At 48.5% G+C, this 20,291-nt stretch overlaps 1 protein-coding gene across 1 annotated transcript in view; it reads left to right on the forward strand.

Annotated features, from left to right (window-relative positions):
* The first annotated feature begins 227 nt into the window (after window positions 1-227).
* CNNM4 (cyclin and CBS domain divalent metal cation transport mediator 4) overlaps window positions 228-20,291 on the forward strand; it is a 50,611-nt gene continuing 30,547 nt past the window's right edge. Inside the window, exon 1 of the mRNA XM_053401544.1 lies at window positions 228-1,782. Within this exon, the coding sequence (XP_053257519.1) occupies window positions 243-1,782 (1,540 nt within the window). The 5' untranslated portion in view covers window positions 228-242. The remainder of the gene's footprint in view (window positions 1,783-20,291) is intronic.

Below are 20,291 nucleotides of genomic sequence, written 5' to 3' on the forward strand. Positions count from 1 at the left end.
ATTTGAATGGGAATGTCCACCAGCTTTTTTGGGGGGGGCGCCTCAAATATTTTATAGTGGGGGCCGAAGCCCCCCCCCCGACCACGGGACTGGGCTCCTGTGACTCGTGGGGACTGTAGTTGTTCCGGGTGCTGCTTGGAAGTTGCTCCGGGGGCGGCGGGCGCGCCTTGCCCGGTCTGGGGCGCCTCCTTAAGCGGCCGGCCCCGCCCCGGCGCTGCCCGGCGGGCGGGCGGGCGGGCGCTATGCAAAGGAGGCGAGCCCGTGACGCCGCGCGCTCCGGCGGCCGCGGCCAGTCGCAGCGCCCGCGAGCCCGAGTCAGCGAGCGCGGCAGGAGCGGCTGGCCGGGCGAGGCTAACATGGCGCTGGGCTGGAGCGGGCGGGCGCGCGGCGGAGGGGGCGAGGCCGGGGCGGCGGCGAGGCTGGTGGCGCTGCTGGTGGCGCTGCTGTGCCCGGCGCCCGGCCCCGCCGCCGCCGCCCGCGCGGGGCCCCCCCGGGTGCTGGGCATGCGGCTGGAGAGCAGCGACCTGCCGGCGCCCGGCGCGGCCAGCTTCTCGCCCATCCAGGTGCTGGAGGGCGCCGAGATCAAGCTGCGCCTCTACGGGCTGGGCATGCACGCGCGCGTCTCCGAGCTGGTCTCCTTCTCCGAGGTGGGCCCCGTGGGCAACGCCTCCTCCTCCTTCTGGGGCGAGGCCGCCAACGCCACCTGCCCCGAGAAGACGCAGGACCTGGTGGTGCAGCCGCGCGCCGAGGAGAGCCGGGACACCTCGGCCCTGGTCTCCGTCAAGGTGCAGCTCCTGCGCAAGGCGGAGAAGTCCAAGCTGTACGTCCTGTGCACGCAGAGCGGCCCCGGGCAGCCCTGGCTGCCCCTGGAGGGCCGCGACGCCTTCCTGCAGGTGGTGGAGGAGAAGAAGCACCTGCTGCCCCTCTGGTTCCAGGTGATCCTCATCTGCTGCCTCCTGGTCCTCTCGGGCATGTTCAGCGGGCTCAACCTGGGCCTCATGGCGCTGGACCCCATGGAGCTGCGCATCGTCCAGAACTGCGGCACCGAGAAGGAGAAGCGCTACGCCCGCAAGATCGAGCCCATCCGCCGGAAGGGCAACTACTTGCTCTGCTCCCTCCTCCTGGGCAACGTGCTGGTCAACACCACCCTCACCATCCTCCTCGACGACCTCATTGGCTCGGGACTGGGGGCCGTTGTGGCCTCCACCACGGGAATCGTCATCTTTGGGGAGATTGTCCCGCAGGCCCTCTGCTCCCGCCATGGCTTGGCGGTGGGGGCCAACACCATCATGGTCACCAAGTTCTTCATGCTGTTGACCTTTCCCCTCTCCTTCCCCGTCAGCAAGCTCCTGGACTGCGTGCTGGGTCAAGAAATTGGCACGGTCTACAATCGGGAGAAGCTGGTGGAGATGCTGAAGGTGACGGAACCTTACAATGACCTGGTGAAGGAGGAGCTGAACATGATCCAAGGGGCTCTGGAGCTTAGGACTAAGACCGTGGAAACTGTCATGACCCCACTGCACGACTGTTTCATGATCAACAGTGACGCCATCTTGGATTTCAACACCATGTCTGAGATCATGGAGAGTGGCTACACTCGTATCCCCGTCTTTGAGGAGGAGCGGTCCAACATTGTGGATATACTTTACGTCAAGGACCTGGCCTTTGTGGACCCTGATGACTGCACCACCCTCAAGACCATCACCAAGTTCTACAACCACCCTGTCCATTTTGTCTTCCATGACACCAAGTTGGATGCCATGCTGGAGGAATTCAAGCTGGGTAAGGCAGATGGCTGTTAACCAGAAGGTTGGTGGTTTGGTCCACCCAGGGATGGCAGTGGGCAGGGGGTTGGACTAGATGATCCTCGGGGTTCCTTCCAATTCTATGGTTCTGTGAAAGGGGGGAAGGATGTGCATCTAATACTAGACTGGCAAAGTTAGTGCCCTTGTAGGGCCACCCCACACATGAATGTGGGAAACCTGGGTTTGTTACCTAGTGTATTCTACCCTAGGAATTTCAACAGTCACAGGTCTCCAGTGAGTGTCTGTATAACACTTGTGTGCATTCTCACGTTGCATTTACAGCAGTGTGGGAAGAGGCTGTGTCTAGAATGGGCTGAGTTTGGTTGTCTTCTTGAACAGGTTATGTAGCCCAGTCCTACAAAGATTTACTCAGAAAAGCGGAATTGACATTTCATTCTAACAATGATCTTCAATTTTAGCATCAGCAAAACTCTGAAGTGGAGTAATGCTATTCACCCCCACCAGTTGTATGCTAGTATAAAACAGCCTTTATCTTATGCACACACACAAACATCAGATCCGTTTGAAGGGAAACTATCTAACAGGGATCAAATAGGATGAAAGTGAGAAATGAGATATTTCCCGCCTTGGAGCAGATTAGCTGGGTGAAGGGCTAAAAAATTACAGCTGATTTCTCTAGCATTAAACAAGAATCACTGAGAATCTGGGACTTGGGAAACTTAGTTGCAAAAGAAAAATATTTTTAAAGCTTTGAGAGTTGATAAGTGGGGAGGGCAGGTATATTGGACGCCCTCAGCGATTCAGCTAACTGCTGTGATGTTTTCCCCCATTTAAAATGCTTCAGTTCTTAGAGTTGTTGATACAGTTTCATTGCCAAAGGGATGTTTCCAACCATTTCTGGAGAAGTACCAGGAAGTCTAGATGTTAAGATGAAGTCAACCCTGCTTGATGCTGGAAGCTCTTAAAGCCACACTGCTAAAGCCTCAACCTGTGTGTTGCTTTGCAAAGACCCCCCCCCGCTCCACCCCCGTTTGAGGCCCACAGGGTATCTCAGTTGGTAGAGCATGAGACTTTTAATCTCAGGGTCATGGGTTTGAGCCCCCGTGAGGAAAAGATTCCTGCATTGCAGGGGGTTGGACTAGATGATCCTCAGTGTCCCTCCCAACTCTGCAATTCTATGCACCTCGAAATTCTCCTCCACAAGCACCATTTCTCCTCATTTCAAATGAGTTCAGCACAAGAAGATTGCACCCTGGTATTGCTGTTGTTTCCAACAATTAAACATGTTGACATGTATCAATAAGGAGAAAGGGGAAGGTTGCCTTTGGCTGGGGAGGGGGTTACCCTTATATGAATGTCTTCCTTCCTTTTGCAATCTAAACATGCCCTCATGGGATGATGGTTGAAATCCTGGCGAAAAAGTGAAACTACTCAGTCTGTACATGCATGTATTTTGTTGTTCATTTCCTACTTGAAGGAAGTGCATCTGCCCTTTTCTGCACTGAGTCTGTGAGTGAAGAGCAAGCTAGCTGAGGTTTCAAAAGTACTGCGGAGTTCTGATGTGGTTAAATGCCATTGCAATGTTGTTACGTGGCGATGACCCTTTATAACCAAAACATTGAACACCTCCTTTGGGTGTAAGGAGATTGCCTTTAAGACCAACTTTCGCCAAATTGGACCAAAAACCCCATCAGCCGCACTCAATGCTGGCTGGAGATGGTGGGAGTTGTAGTTCAAAGCATCAGGAGGGCACTAGCTTGGCAAAGGCTGTTGCAGACAGTTGTTCTAAACCAGGGGTCAGCAAGGTTTATTTTTCCTGGGCCGGATCGGTCCTGTGGAGATGCTCCATGGGTCGGATCGTGCGCCCGCCTGCAATTTTTGGCGTCTGCACAGACGCGATTTCTGGCACCGCAGAAGCGAGTCCCCATGCTGTGCAGCTCTGCGCTGGTTTAGCGCAGTGCATGAGCAGGCGGCTTGGTTCAGGGCTGGTTCATGGGCCGGTCAAACGACCTCCATGGGCTGCTTCCGGCCCATGGGCCTTAGGTTGGTGACCCCTGTTCTAAACAGTGTACCGTGAGAGAATTAATATTCAGTTGTTTAAATGTATTAACACTGAATTGTTTTTTAAAACAACAACAACAATTAAAGGCTTGGGTGAGCTCAATGTGCTTGTCTTCAGAGGTGAGGCTGCTTGCTGCTTCTCTGCATGATGCATTGCACTGACTTTGCCAGTTGCCACCTTCCAGTGGGGGTGAGTAACTACTTCTGCATTGGGTGTGATGGCATGGCCTCAGAAGAGGTTACCCATTGCTTCTATGTGAACCATCACCTCTGTTCTAATTAGTTTGTATGGCTGGGGAGTTATTTTGCTGAGTACTGGTTTTGACCTGGTCATTCATTCAGTCACTGCTGATGCAGAGATGATGCAGAATTGCTCACCCTCCGAGGAAGCTGCCCGTTGTGTCCACTGCTTTGCAATGAGGAGGCAAACTGAGATCTGTGACTCATGCAGAACTACAGGATATGAACTAACAGCACAGTCCTCAGATATATACTCGGCCCGTTTAACACCCAGCCATGGCTTAATATGATGAACATATTGTGGCTGCTTTGCTCCTGCACTGAGCTCAGCTAAGCTGTGCTTTAGCTCAGCGTATCATCCAAACCCTGGCTCATAGCTTACCTCTCTCCAAACAAACCATGAGCTGTAACCAAGGCTTGCCCAGGTGAGCAAAACCACAGGTCCAGGTTTCACTGATATACTAAGCTTCTCTCCTAATTGAATTACTCTAAAAGCTGAGATCGTCCAGCAGTCACCAGATTTGTGGTGCAGATGAAATTGGACTGCCTCTCCCACCTGCCCCAACCAGTGTTCGAAAATAGCCGGGCACCAGGCACAGTTTGCTACTGGAGTGGGACCAATTGTGGAGATTTCTGAGCACCAGATTGGCGACCACAGTTTAAAAATCTGCCTTAGTCCATAGTTAATGCCATTTCCATTTCCACTGTGTGTGTTTCTTCTCCGGTTGCATACTGGAAAAAGTGAATTGTTGGAAGAGCAAGCTACAGTCAAGTTAGTTAAGATCATAGAATCGTATAATTGTTGCATTGGAAGGGACCCCAGGGTCATCAAGCCCCAACTTCCTGGCGAATAGACATTCTCTTGTGGCGACCTTAAGCTAGATTTAAGTTTCTAACAGTGGCCCCAACCAGCATGGACAGTGGTCAGAGCTGATGGGTGTTGTAGCCCAGCAGTATCTGACGGGCACTGTGTTGGCTATTCTTGCCTTAAAATGCAAGAATCTGTCATGGGTGGCTTTGACCCTCTGTGTGAGAGTATAGTCTCATGAACTTTTCCCGCTGCATCTCTTGCTATGTTTGCGTCACCAGAAAGGCTCCCCAAAGGCACGGGGGATTCTGCTTCTTTTCAAAGGCCTAGGACTGAAAGACTTTAAAAGCTTTGTGTCTATACTTTGTGGCAGACTGAAGACCTTGACGCTGATGGTCTGAGCTGGCATGTTCCATTCTCAAAGGACTTAAACAGCTTGCACTCCAACTTTGGTGAGGGAAGGGAAAGTTGTCAGTTTGACTGGGATTATAGACCTCACACAGGGATAGTTTGGGAGACTGGGAACTGGTCCTGGTATATATAGAAACTTTTAAGGGACCAGAGGAGTTGAAGGAAGGGATCCACAGTCATTCATGGAACCTGAAGAAGCAGCAGATAGAGGACAGTGCTTAAAGTTGCAGTGCTAGGGTCTGGAGGGGTGCATGTTTGGAGGCAAGGGGAGAGGAGTGTTAAGAACAGTGTTCGAAACTGAGATATGAAAGCTAGGAGCTAAATGGCACTTTAAACCAATGTTATGGGTGCAACAACGGAATGTCTGGGCACGCTTTTTTATAACAAGAATACAAAGCTGAAAATGAATGAACTGCAGCTAAAATATTATGTTCATTTTTCACATGGTCTAGTCCTTTCCCTGCCCACCCCCCTAATATTCTTAAGAGGGTCTCTTTTCCAATCTTCAGAGAGTAGCTGGAAGTGGGGAGGCAGAAAAGGGTCCTCCTTTCCTTCCACTCCGCAGTTTCAATCTGAAATCTTACGCACAGTACTGTGCCCAGAGCTCAGAAACTACTCTCACTACTGAAATTCCCTGTCGCAAAATGTGCCTAGAACAAAGGGAATTTCGAACACTGGTTAAGAAGGTTGGTCAAGGGACAGGATGGCTAAAGGAAGTGGGACAAAGTGGCCGTGGCCAGAAAAGCAAGTGTCTGAGGGGGTGGAAAACAGTTGGTGGACCTGGTGTGCCAAGAAGCGAGTCTGATTGGAGCATTACTACAGGGGTTCTCCGTTTGTGGACCGCCAGTGGTCTGTGAGCTTCATTTAGATCGTACGTGGCATCGTTGTGTATCCCCATAGTAGCTGGGATGTGGAGGGCCGCCTTTTGGATTTTCCAAGTTGGACACCAAAATTTCTTTGTATAGCTCTGGGAAAAGATTCCAGCTTGTCTGGGAGCATTTAGCTGGTACAAGAACCAAGCACTTAAAAATGAGCTGTTAAGGAGGACTCCAAACTGAGAATCTACTCAAACCGCAGTAGCAAATACCCTCTGTGGGCTGGAGGGGGGAGAGAGAGCACTGGCAAAAGGGAGAGGACAAGTTCACAGATGGAGGGACAGCTCCGCTAGCTGTAAATCGATGGGAGGAGCATGTGACAAGCGCCCGATAGCTCACCCAGCCCAGAGGGCACATCAACAACAGATGAGGGAAAACAAGAAGAGACAATGACTGTGGAAACCCAGAGCTTAATTTGAGCTAAAGCTCAGCGAAAGCTAGGCCCCATATCTTTCAATGCAGGCATGCATTCCTGAAGCCTGTGAAAATAATACTGCAAGTGTAGAGCAAGTAAGCATGTGCAGAGTATAATTCCCTCACCACATTCGGTCCCCTCTCCCAGTGTCTGTGACAGGCAGGAATGGCTTCCAGGGAGGAATGGCTCTAAGAATTAAGCGCTGCTTTGGGGATATATTTGCACCTCCAGCTGCCTCCCTTTTAGCATTGAAGGAGGAAAGAAAAAGACCAGTGCAGAGGATTTTTAAATCTCTGAAGGCAGGAGCAGCCTATGCCCTGGGAGACCAGATCCTAAAAAGGCATAACACAAAAGGAAAAGGGATTGGATGGGAGGTGGACGAGAGCAAACCCTGGCACTTGTTCTTGGTTGCAAAGTTCAGCGAGCTGGAATGGAAAGAGTTAATGGAGCAGAGGATCCAAAAGTTGCTGATCTCACAGCAGAGCTGGAAGAGTGCATGGGAGTAGCAGGGGGGGGAACTGCCCCCAATCAACAAATAAAAATAAAAATACATATCTAACTGAGGTTCTTGCCCCCCCCCATAAATCCTGACTACGCCCATGGAGGAGTGGTCCTGCTCCTCTTCTGCTGGCCTGCTCTAGCTGCTTCTTCTTGTTGTCACAATAAATAGTACGTAGATTTTGCTCAAGGCTGGGCCAAGGCTTGAACCTCCCTGGGTCGCACTTTTAGTCCGTTCTGGATCCCTGTTGCTGGAAGCCACAGGAAGGGCAAGAGCTCTTGTGCTTTGGTGCCGCTTGCTGGTTTCTCGCAGGCATCTGGGTGACCACTGTGAGGACAGGGTGCTGGACCACATGGGCCATTGGCCTGATCCAGCAGCACTCTCCTTATGATGTTCTTCCTTGCACAACACCAGTAGAATTCAGCATTTACTGGTGCAATTCTTTAAAAGTTATATTTTGATTCAGACAAGAACAGCAAGCCATTCATAGTTACCCACACATAAGAGCCTATAGGAGAATACTGTGAACATTCCATTTTTCCTGTGCCTGCTCCAGACCTTACAATCCTAAAAAGCTTTCAGAGATCAGATTTTAGTTCCAGGTGCCATCATTTCTCTTAAGTGTCCAGAAGGATGCATGTTTGACTGTGTCGGTAAAGAACAGCACACACCCTCGTCCCTGTTTGGTGTTAGAGGGGGCTACTTTCAGGAAGGTTGGACTTTTGGGGTCTTCCATCCCACAGATCTGGAGAGGCATCCTTTGAATTTCTGGCTTGTCCGGTGAGGGTGCTTGATAGGCCTCAGTCGTTGTTTTGTGGACTGTGGCTCTGCAACATTCTCCTGCTCTCTGTGCTGCTTTGGGAGTGGCCGGGGAGATGAACCTTACTCTGCTTTTCAGGTCTTGTTTGCCTAGGGCTGTGTCCGCCTTGAGTTGCAGGCATTACCCTCCCTCCCACCCCCACCCACCTGAGGAGAACTTCCGGTCACTGCTGTGACCCATGGCCAACTGGCTGACACAGAGCTGGACTGCCCTCACTACAAAAGAAATGGCCATCATGGATGGCTTGCTGCAGGGGTCGCCAACATGGAGTTCTCCAGATGTTGGATCCCAGCTTAAATCAACCCCAGCTAGCACTGCCATTGGTCAGGGAGGATGGGAGCTGCTGCCAATAACATCTGGAGGCCACCAGGTCCACACACTAAGGAGCAGTTGCAGCAACTGGGGACCCCTCGCCCCCCACCCGTTTATGTACCTTCCTCCAATGGGTAGAGTTCATGCAGTCGGAGACGACACCTTTGTGGAAGCTGCTTCCTCTCTTCCCACTTCAATTCTCTCCTGGCTCTTGGAGACAGTGGTGCAGGAGAGGGTGGGGAGGCACTTCCTGGCCTGCCTCTTCCTCCTCTTCCTCCAGCTCTGAAGCTTCTTCTGCCTCTGATTCTTGCCTCTTGGCTGGTACAGGTCCCCAGGTCACTGCCCTCCGCTCCTCTCCAGCCCCCCTCCCCCTGGTGCACACTTGCCCTCATCCTGCCAGTCCCTGCCAGTGGCTTGCCAAGAGTATGAGTTGGTGCCAGAAGCAAGATTTGAACTAGGGGCTCTTGGCTTGTGCTCCTAGTTGCAGTGCAGTGCTGCCTCTGAGCTGCTCATGGAACTTGGAGTTTCAGTGACCGATGATCCCGGAGTGTTCTGAGAACTTGAGGTGCTCTGTCTGCAACCCCCACCCCAAGCTGGAGGGTATGTGGTACATCTGAATGTGCCACATGTAGGCCGTGTTACCTCCACCAGAGCCTCACAGAGCCAGCCTTACTCCCAGATGGGTGGATTCGTCAGCCTCCTGCTCACCTGTTGCATCTGGGGGCTGACAAGCAGGGATGGACGGATGAGTTTATTTCTGGTCCATGGCTGCCAGGCTGCATGCTGCCAGGCCCTGCCCCCTCTGCCCGTCCCAAGGGTAGTCAGAGCCCTGTGGGTCCCTTTACTTTCAGAGGCCACCTGCTGAGCCCCATCTCTCATCACCCTTAACCCCTTACTTTCCTTCTTCCAGCCTCTTTCTCTTGCAGTATCACCCACTCTCTGCTCTCCTCCTTTCTGGCTTCCCTGACTTCAAAGCCATCCGCTCTACCTGCTTTCTCTCCCTCGGTTTGGGACCCTTCCAGGGAGATGCTACCAGCTGCCTTTTCATTCTGTGGCTATTCCTGCTGTGCTGGAAGCCTCCTTTCTCAGAGGCTGATCAATCCTGCTGGCAAGCCGTGGAACCTGCTCCTCACACCTCCATTCATAAATCGGCTGGACCCTGGTTCTGCAGCAACCTGTGCATTAAAAAGGGGGGGGGCAGAGAAAACTGCATTTCCCCCTTCACAATATGCATTAGTCCACGGCATCTCCAGGTACGGCCCCACCTGAAATCCCCGAGAGGCTCTCCACTCAGTAGAGACAGTGTGCAGCTAAAGGAACCAAATGATCTGACTCTAGAAGGCTGCTCCATATGGTACCATGAATATGGGGTGGGAGGTAAAATGGATGCCTCCCCACAAGCCCTTGGTTCAGACCTGTCCCTTCAGAGGCAGTAAAGGCCTCTGAATACCAGTTGCTGGAAATGACAAGTGGGGAGAGTGGCTATTTATTTATTTTATTGTTATTTATTTATTTACTTTGTATACTGTCCTATACTCTTATATCCCAGGGCTGGTTGCAACATAAAGTCACAACATAAAAAACAAAAAGTACATAATAAAAACAAAGACAACCCAATAGCCCCCCTTCCGCACCGCATTTTAAAAGGGCATCAGATGTCAACAAGCCTGGTGAAAGAGGAACCTTTAAAGGTGTAGAACGAAGGTGGCAGCCGAACCTCCCTTGCCCTCGGTTCCTGCTTTCAGGCTCCATGGTTGGCCACTGTGAGACAGGATGCTGGACTAAATGGGCCCCCTTTGGTCTGACCCAGTGGCCAGTTCCTGTGCATTAGATGGAGAAATAAGTCACAGTGTGCAAACACCCTGCCCCCCCCCACTCAACCTTCCACCGGTTTCCTGCCACATTCACACCATGCATGTGATACCCCTTAAAACAATCATGGCTCCCCTCAGAGAATCCTGGGAACTCTGTGAGGGGGAAGAGGAGTCACCTAACCACTCTCAATGCCCTTAACAGCTCCCAGGAGTCTTTGGGGGAAGCTGCGACTGTTTAAAGTGGTATCCTAGTGCTTTAAACATGCAGTGTGAATGTGGCCTCCCTGCACAATCCAGAACGTCAGTGTTTTGAGAGAGAGAAATGGAGCAAAATCTCCTGTCCTCGTTCTTCACCCCCTACAGGCCACCGTTGCCACATCTGGCTTATACTGGGGAAGGTTTGGACTCTTCGATCTGAGGATACTCTCCTCTTCTCTTGGCAAAGCTGAAAAGATTTGTCATTTCTGGTTGCCCTGAGAAAAGAACTGCAGCTGTCATGGGTCTAGTTGGGAGGTTGCTGCTAACCCCTTTCAAAAGCATGTTTTGAAGGATATAGGATTAAACTGGCTCCTGCCAGAGCTGGTGCCTGTTACAAATGAGCTTAGCTCCTGCTTTCCTGCTGGGGTGGAAATGTGATACTTTGGAACAGGATCCCCAAGAGTTTGTTAGGATCCCAAAATGTAAAATGAGAGCATGTATGTTTTGTGTGTGGTGCCCTAAGCCTACTTCACACAAAATGAGGTAGCTAAAAAGTGTACCAGTCTGAGCTGCAGGTGAGAAGCATCTTATTTACTTAACATATTTTAATTACCCTGCCCTTGGGTTTTGCGAAAACTCCTAGGGCAGCTTACAATTAATTAAGACAACCAAGAAAAACCAGGGATCTTCTGCATGCTAAACACCTGCTCTACAACTGAGCTGTTACCCTTATTTGAAGGATCACATTTTGCTTCCACTAATCCTTTTCCTGGTTTATGCTAACCAGGCTTGTTCATGATTCAGGTTTCCTGGATAACATCACCCCTTAGCTTCTAGCTGTGATTAAGGAGGAACTATGGCTGACATTATGGCAGAAGTTAACCTGTCTTTTGATGTAATGCTTTCCTGGCTAAGACTGGCCCCGGGCAATATGGGCCAGAGAGGAGTGTGGGTGGAGGAACTTAACTACAGCTAAAAGTTCAGGCAAAACTTGTGGTTTCAGCCTTCTTGCTTGTGGCTGAACATCAGTTCCACTTTGCTCAACAGCAAATCAGCAGTAACAGCAGCCTGTAGAAAATTAAGTGAGTCAGTGTAGCACCCTGCTTGTGGTTAACGCTTAGCTGGAATGAAATATTCAACGCAGCAATAGAGAAATTAAAATAATAATTTATTTGTCAGACAAATAAATAAGAGGCACAGTGGTATATGGTTACCAAGCTCTGGCCTGGCCTCCTGCCATTATGGCCAGCACTTATATTCCCTCAGCTCAGCCCCCTTGCTCCTCCTTTGGCTGCCTCTGTCCAATCAGCCTGGTTAAAATTCCTATTGGCTGTTTGCTAGAACCAATCATAAAAGATACACCCATTTCCTATTACCTTTTATGGGAGACAAAGAGCTATATTTCCTTCTATTTATAATTGGCAAATAAGTAGTCATATATCTTACAATTACCCCGACCAGGCACCTTAATTACCAGATAACCTTTTGCCCTAGACTAGGCGCCTTAACTAACATTTCATCTTTTGCCCTATTGCCCTATTCACTCCAAAACAGATGGTGGCTAATTTTATCTGAACAGATCTTTTTGTTCATCTTCCCACACATTATCAATGAAAGATCTCCTTCTTTGGAGGTCATTAAGCAGAGACTGACAACCGTATGTCAGGAGTGCTCTGATGGTGTTTCCTGCTTGGCAGGGGTCTGGACTCAATGGCCCTCGTGGTCTATTCCAACTCTTCTATGATTCTATGATTCTTACTTTCTAAATCCTTTGCATAATTACATTTAAGCCAATATATTTCATAACATATATAGTTTTTTTAGAAGAAAGGGAACTTAGTAAAAGCTAAGCTAAATTCTCTAAATTCTCTAAATTCTCTGAAGCTTCAAAGCAGTTTCAGAGAGAAGCCTCTTCCCTATCCAGCTGCTGTTTGTATTAGCTCTTGCCCTTTTAACCTTAGGAAGATGTGGCTCAAGTTTAATGGGAGGCACAATAATTATTACTATTTAATTGTGTTTTTGCAACCTTGATTGTATTCTATAATTTGTATGGTCAGTGTGACCTTTTGCTCCTAGCCTGTAATTTCCTTTTACAACCCTGAGACACTGCTATAGATCAGGGGGGCCCTTGATCAAGAAGATAAACAGCTGCCAGAGTATGGTTTCTGCCTGGCATGAGAGATACAAACATTTACAAATATATATTTCTTTAAGGTCATTTTTAGAATACAGGAATCTGATCAAAATATAAGCCTTGATTAAAATGCAGGCTATGATCAGATGCCTCATTCCCCCCTTTCAAGCTCAAGGACCTTCCCAAGTGTCCTTGATAGCTTGACCTTCATCATATTCCTGAGGTAAAGCTCTGTATAGGGCCATGATATGAGGTAGAGTTTCATTTGAAATCATCTTGCTAATTGTACTTCTAAAACATGAAATGATACATGGCACCATACACAAAACCATTACTACTACCGTCAAGAAAAACAAGCAAGACAATAGTATCCCTTTGAGTCCTGCGACATTTGGTAACCAGTTGGTGAGCCATCCCATATCCCATCCTTCCCATGTTTGTACTGGGACATGTGCTATATTCTCCATCTTTGTGGCCAACACACGGATTGCCTCACCATTATCAGAAATGTTAAAGCAACAGGCATTCCCTGTCAAGTTCAAGACTCCACATAGGCCTCCCTGCCTGGCAAGTACATAATCCATTCCCATTTTCAGCTGCAAAATGGCGGCTCTACTTTCATCCAACTGTTGTGCAATAAGTCTCAAACTCTGGGCCGTTGCATTGGTTACAAGTTCCACTACTGCTTGCAATCGAATTATTCTGTTTAGATTATAAATAGGATCCCGAGCCCCTTGTATGAGCTCATCAGGATTCCAGGAGGCAGGTTCATAATAGGCTATAATGCGCTCTGGTGGCCAATCATCAGTATCGCTCCAACTTTGGGTACTTCCTCCTGCTATATGAGAAATATCAGCGTTTCTTCGTGTACGCTTGGCTGAACTAGTGGGCATAATCCACATTGGTGGTAATACCCATCCCAGGAAACAAGTCCCACTCCATTTGGAAGGGAGTTTCTTGTATGCCCATTCTCCACATATCCACCACAACCATCGGGTCTGAGGTTTTTGGTACGTGGAGTGCATAAGGCGAAATATCAAAAGGGGTACAGAGTTCACAGTGCAGTATGTTAGATTGCCTTTTTCTGTCACAGTTATGTTCCACACCATTTTCCATGCATGAATAAAAGGAGGTGCACAGGGCAAGGTATTCCGAGTTCGATAGGTAGTACCGTTTGCCCAGGTTTGACTATTCTTAATATAATCCCAAGTATAGTGGCAATGAGAAGAGCCTATCATGGTAGAATCAGCTGCCTCTGATGATTTATGTACACAGAATTCCCCTTGTACAGGTATAACTCGTATTGGTTTAGTTGAGTTCCATCCGGGGAAATTCTGTACTTCTGTTTGGTGTGGCATTTCGCTTACCATACCAATGGCATTTAATGGTATTGGTAATAAGGGCATACCTCCCTCTGAATCATCTGGCCCAAGAGAGCAAACAAGGCAATTGGTCCTATTTGTAACATTGGCTACCATCTCAGCTAAGCCTACCCACATATTGTGGTCATGGCGGAATCCATATTTAGCAAATTTGCTCAAATTCAAGGACCCTTCCCCTTCCCAAGGGATCAGGATTAATAATAAAATCATGTTGATGTCTAGTATATGCATTCCTTCCACAAAAGATTACCTTATTGTGATAACAAAAAAATATTAGCCCCAATATAATTCCCCCAGTGACAGAAATGGGGAACCACCAAGACCAAAACATATATCCCAAGGATCCCCAATGAGTAATATCTCTGATAATTGTTCCACAAGGGGGGGGAACAGTCAATCAATTGTATAAGAGAATCTTCCCGTTCACAATCGCTGGTTCAGACGCTCCTCAAGCTTCAGGCGTGCGCAGGTCAGCCAGCTTCCAGGTTGTGGCTGCAGCAGGCCGGTCGTCTAATGTTGCCCGTGACCTAGCCCGTTCCCCGTAGGGCTAGATACAGGGGTTTTTGGAGAGAGTCAGTTTAAAGGATTAGAGGGGTCACCTTTGCACGTCCAACTGCCTTCGGACTTCTTCAAACGGGAATGATGAATCCAGGGGGTCACCTCAGCTACCTTCACCGCTGTTGGAGTAGAGAGCAAGATGGTGTAAGGTCCACGCCACTTAGGTGCAAGTGGATCACGTTTCCACTCTTTCACCCATACGCTATGCCAGCCTGGAACTGATGAATCGGCTCGGCAATGCTGCACGGCGTGTGCTTGAGGGCCCACCTGTTAAGAGAAACAACAACAAAAAACACGGGAGAGAGACAAAAACACGGGAGAGAGATTGCACTTGTCCCTGTGTCACATGGTCTCCTATTTGTTTGAGGTCAGCTGGAATATCCTGAACAAAGGAGGGCGGCCTCCCATACAGGAGCTCAAAAGGTGACAACTTAAGTCTTTTGTGGGTGCACACTGAACACGAAACAGTGTTATGGGTAACACATCACTGCTGTGGCCAGCATTACCATCTTTTCTTTCTGCCACTTCTTCTTCTCTTGTTTCTCAGCCTCATCCCTATTCCGATAAACTCGGCGTGCAATGGCCATAATTTGGCTCATCAGCATCCCTTCCCATCCTTCTGATTTCTGAATTTTCTTACGAATGTCAGAAGCGCACTGGGCCACAAATGTAGCAGTAATCATTCTGCTGTTTTCAGGGGCTTCAGGGTCAAAAGGAGTCCATATACGATAGGCTTCCTGCAGCCTCTCTAAAAAGTCTCCCGGACTCTCATTTGGTTTCTGTTCTACTTCTGAGACTTTAGACATATTAGTGGGCTTCTGGCATGCCCTGCGGATACCTTGCACAAGCGTCTGGCGGTAGGTGGTAAGCCTGGCCAGGTGAATTGCATTGTTTGGATCCCAATTAGGATCTTCCAAGGGAAAGTTATCCTGGAGATGACGGGCAATATTAAAAATATTTCCCATTCTGGCCTGCTCACGCAAATATATCTGTGCCTTTTCAATTATGTCTCTTCTTTCCTCAGTGGTGAACAGAGTATTCAGGAGTTGGCGGCAATCTGTCCAAGTAGGACTATGAGTATTTACTATTGAAGTCACCAAGTCCATCATAGCCTGAGGTTTTTCTGCGAAAGATGGGGTGTGTGTTTTCCAATTCATCAGATCCGTAGTTGTGAATGGAATGTACTGGAGGGTCGAAGTTCGAGGTGGCCGTGGTCCGGGTTGCCCGTTAACCAGCACAGGCTCCTCAAGTGCATCAAATACTCTTCTAAGAGGGGCTACTACGTGACCTTTCTCTTCGCTTTGCTCTAGGGGCCTCAAATCATAGGGGATGGTATCTGTCCCAAGGCGTTCTTTTAGCAGCTTTATACGCCTTGCTGTATTGCTTGCTGACCGATCAAGGTCTCCCTGTAACTTCTGTAATAGTTCTCTAGGATTTGGATGTACAGGGGTTTGGGGTGGGCAATTGGTTGTTCCACTAAAGGAGACTGTAGATGGAGTTCTACTGGGACTCACAGGTGGAATAACCACTTCTGTTTGGGCTTTATTATAGGACTCCAAGGCCTCCTGAAGATATTTATCATAATCTATCAAGGAATCAAGTTCTGTGACTCCACCCCCATTATTCGTTCCACTTTCTTGCCTTGGGGTTACAACTGGTGGAGTATTTGGATTAGGCTCCCTTCGATGTGGAGCATAGGGTGGAGGTGGAAGCACCTCTTCCTCTGGTCCCTCAAAAATGGGTTTGAGTTTATTTGGCAAGATTCCTTTCCTAGCTTCGGCTTTTACAGCCAATAATTTGCATCGTTGGACTTTGCATTCCCTTATCCATGGAGGTTTTTTATTTTATGTGCTCAGCCAAGAATCTATATATGAAAATTGTTCTGGGCACCCTCCAGTTTCTTTGGCGATATTAGACCAAAGTTTGCTTACTAAATTTATATCAAAGGTTCCCTGAGATGGCCATTCAGTATTTTGTTTCGGCCACTCTAATTCACATAACGTTCTCAAGCGCTCTGGCGTCATTTTGACTCCATATGCCCCTGAGAAGGCTTTCTTAAAATTATTTAACATACATTCAAGAGGTGTATTTCCCCCCTTTGAACCTCCAACTCCCATTATATGGGCCTGTGAAGTATCCACTCAGTCACTCACACACTCACTTTACTGGGAAACGAAGTAGTACCCACTCCACACTTACAGATTGTACTTTCTCACACATACAATGCGCTGGATACTTCACCACACTCTACCTCCCAACCTTTCCCTTTTCCCTACACCAGATCACCATCTGATGTACCCAGCCATGTAGCGTACTCAGTTTCCCCTTACTGAGACGCAGAAGTTTGATCAGGACTTCTCTTCCTCCTAATTAATTGGAGGGCCAAACCCTTTGTGCACTTACCCTTAGCTGGTTCCCAGTTTATTTCTCTGGTTACCCCCGGTCCGTCGCCGTCGGTGGGCAGGGTATCAGACAGACGAGACTTCTGCGTTCCCCTGGAAAAATGTTCCAGTGCGCGCTGGGTAAGCAGTTAGTGGTCCTCCCTCTTGTACCCTGCCCAGTAAGGCGAAGGGGCTGCGTTCCAGCAGACCACTTATCCGAGTCACAGAGGCACCATAAAATGTAGCACCCTGCTTGTGGTTAACGCTTAGCTGGAATGAAATATTCAACGCAGCAATAGAGAAATTAAAATAATAATTTATTTGTCAGACAAATAAATAAGAGGCACAGTGGTATATGGTTACCAAGCTCTGGCCTGGCCTCCTGCCATTATGGCCAGCACTTATATTCCCTCAGTTCAGCCCCCTTGCTCCTCCTTTGGCTGCCTCTGTCCAATCAGCCTGGTTAAAATTCCTATTGGCTGTTTGCTAGAACCAATCATAAAAGATACACCCATTTCCTATTACCTTTTATGGGAGACAAAGAGCTATATTTCCTTCTATTTATAATTGGCAAATAAGTAGTCATATATCTTACATTTACCTCGACCAGGCACCTTAATTACCAGATAACCTTTTGCCCTAGACTAGGCGCCTTAACTAACATTTCATCTTTTGCCCTATTGCCCTATTCACTCCAAAACAGATGGTGGCTAATTTTATCTGAACAGATCTTTTTGTTCATCTTCCCACACATTATCAATGAAAGATCTCCTTCTTTGGAGGTCATTAAGCAGAGACTGACAACCGTATGTCAGGAGTGCTCTGATGGTGTTTCCTGCTTGGCAGGGGTCTGGACTCAATGGCCCTCGTGGTCTATTCCAACTCTTCTATGATTCTATGATTCTTACTTTCTAAATCCTTTGCATAATTACATTTAAGCCAATATATTTCATAACATATATAGTTTTTTTAGAAGAAAGGGAACTTAGTAAAAGCTAAGCTAAATTCTCTAAATTCTCTAAATTCTCTGAAGCTTCAAAGCAGTTTCAGAGAGAAGCCTCTTCCCTATCCAGCTGCTGTTTGTATTAGCTCTTGCCCTTTTAACCTTAGGAAGATGTGGCTCAAGTTTAATGGGAGGCACAATAATTATTACTATTTAATTGTGTTTTTGCAACCTTGATTGTATTCTATAATTTGTATGGTCAGTGTGACCTTTTGCTCCTAGCCTGTAATTTCCTTTTACAACCCTGAGACACTGCTATAGATCAGGGGGGCCCTTGATCAAGAAGATAAACAGCTGCCAGAGTATGGTTTCTGCCTGGCATGAGAGATACAAACATTTACAAATATATATTTCTTTAAGGTCATTTTTAGAATACAGGAATCTGATCAAAATATAAGCCTTGATTAAAATGCAGGCTATGATCAGATGCCTCATCAGCACTTTGAGGGGTTGTTGTTTTTGTGTGTGTGTGTAACTTTGCAGAATTACTGCCCACCTTCCAGGCGACTTATGCTGAGTCAAGCTGGGATATGGAAACTTGTAGCACATCTGCAAATATTAGTTGAGAGAGAAAGGGATGCTGGTTTACCATGGTGGGTGGAGAAAGCGGGGGGGGGGCGGGGGCGGAGCTTGTCTGTTCCAAGGAACCAGGGTTAGGTTTCTTTGAGTGTGTGGCGAGGTCCCTGGGCCCCGCAGCCCCCTCTGAAATAAATACGCAAACACAAGTAAATTGGGTTAATGCCTGAGGGGCAGGCGGAGGCAGCAACCTCCCCTCCCATAATAAGGCTTACCCAATGCCTAACCTTACAAATTTGTGACAATTGCTACTAGGTAGGCGACAACCAAATGGCTAGTGCCAATTTTGCCAAGTGAAAAAATTCCTACCTGGCCCCACAACCAGGCGGCCGACATTAGTCATAGCAAGGCCATAGTCAATCCACACAAGAAAAGAGGGTGGGCGGGCTGGGAGATCCCGAGAATGGAGGCAAAAGGAAGCGGTTTCCCAGGCCGCGCCGCCATTTAAACAGTCGTAGCCACACTCCCAGGCAAACCCGATTGGCCGGGCTGCGTGAGGCAGCCGGGGATCTTGCTGACGTGGGCTGCGTTCCTCCACCTACTGCTGGGTCGCTGCAAGGACCCAGATTCCCACCCACAAAGCAGCCCCCCCCCAGGGGGAACTGACTTCCCACCGCACAGTCCTGAAGTGATTTACCACAAGAATCAGAGATGGCAATGAGCCTGCATAAGCACCTCTGTATTTAAAGGCCAGCTCTCTCTCCTGCCCCGTCCCCTCAGATCTGAGGATGGTGCCAGAGAACCACGTAGCTGAGGGGACCCTCTCTGTCTCTGGGTTGTTCAGGCCTGAGGCGGGTTTCTGCTATGTACCTGAAACTCCATTTCTGATGCCATCTCAGACACCAGGTTTCTGAAGGCTTCCCACCTCTAGCTTAGCTAAGAGGCACGTGTGTGTGTGTGTGTGTGTGTGTGAGAGAGAGAGAGAGAGAGAGAGAGAGAATCAACCATTTCATTGGTAAATGAAGGAATAAAAGGTTTTAAGATAATTCAGTGCACAGAAGCATTTTAGTGCGCCTTTACTCTTTGCCAAACAGAGAGAAAAAGATGGGATACAAATGCAATGGCAAATAAATAAGTAGGAGAATTTCCCAGAAAACCCACCTTGCTGTGTATAAAGGCCAATAAGTTGGTGGGGCAGAGGTGGTGTGTGCGCAGGTATTGGGAAGCGAGTGTAACTGAAGCCTGGAAGAGTCATGAGTACGGGGCAAAGATGGGTCACTTGGGAGGGTTTGTGTACTGAGAGAGACACTCCCTTCATTATCATCTTCTTCTGAAGCAAAGCTCCCCACCCTCAGGGCAGTTAACTTTGTCCTCTTGGACAAGGCTGATAGCGGCTGTTGTTTTCCCCTCTACGTGACAGTGACCCTGCTTCTCTTACCGGCTTTTCTGGTTCAGACCGTCTGCTCAAAGTACTTGCCCCCAGAGGGGAGGCTGCTTGCTGCTAGACGCTTCTTTGTGTGATGCGTTGTGCTGATTTTGCCACCTTCCAGTGGGCGTGGGTAACTCTGTATACCATGGCTAGGCAACCTAAGGCCCAGGGGCTGGATCTGGCCCAATCACCTTCTAAATCTGGTCCGCAGATGGTCTGGGAATCAGCATGTTTTTACATGAGTAGAATGTGTCCTTTTATTTAAAATGCATCTCTGGGTTATTTGTGGGGCATAGGAATTCATTCATCCCCCCCCCCAAAAAAAATATATAGTCCAGCCGCCCACAAGGTCTGAGAGACAGTGGACCGGCTCCCTGCTGGAAAAGTTTGCTGACCCCTGCTGTATATACGGTGCCTCTGCCTTGCGTGTGACAGTATCTTTCAGATAGTCCTGGAATGTCCTGGAATGACCTTTCTGTGCATTCTGGTAGTGTTTTGAATCTCTGGACTTCTAGTCCATATGCCCTTGGACGAGCTGGGGTAACTCAGTCAGTAGAACATGAGACTTGCTCTCAGGGTTATAGGTTTGAGCCCCACATTGGGCAAAAGATTCTTGCATTAATAGAATAATGCAGGGGGTTGGACTAGGTGACCCTCGTTCTCCCTTCC

Source organism: Podarcis raffonei, chromosome 8 (genome assembly GCF_027172205.1).
Source record: "Podarcis raffonei isolate rPodRaf1 chromosome 8, rPodRaf1.pri, whole genome shotgun sequence".
Taxonomy (NCBI): Eukaryota; Metazoa; Chordata; class Lepidosauria; order Squamata; family Lacertidae; genus Podarcis; species Podarcis raffonei.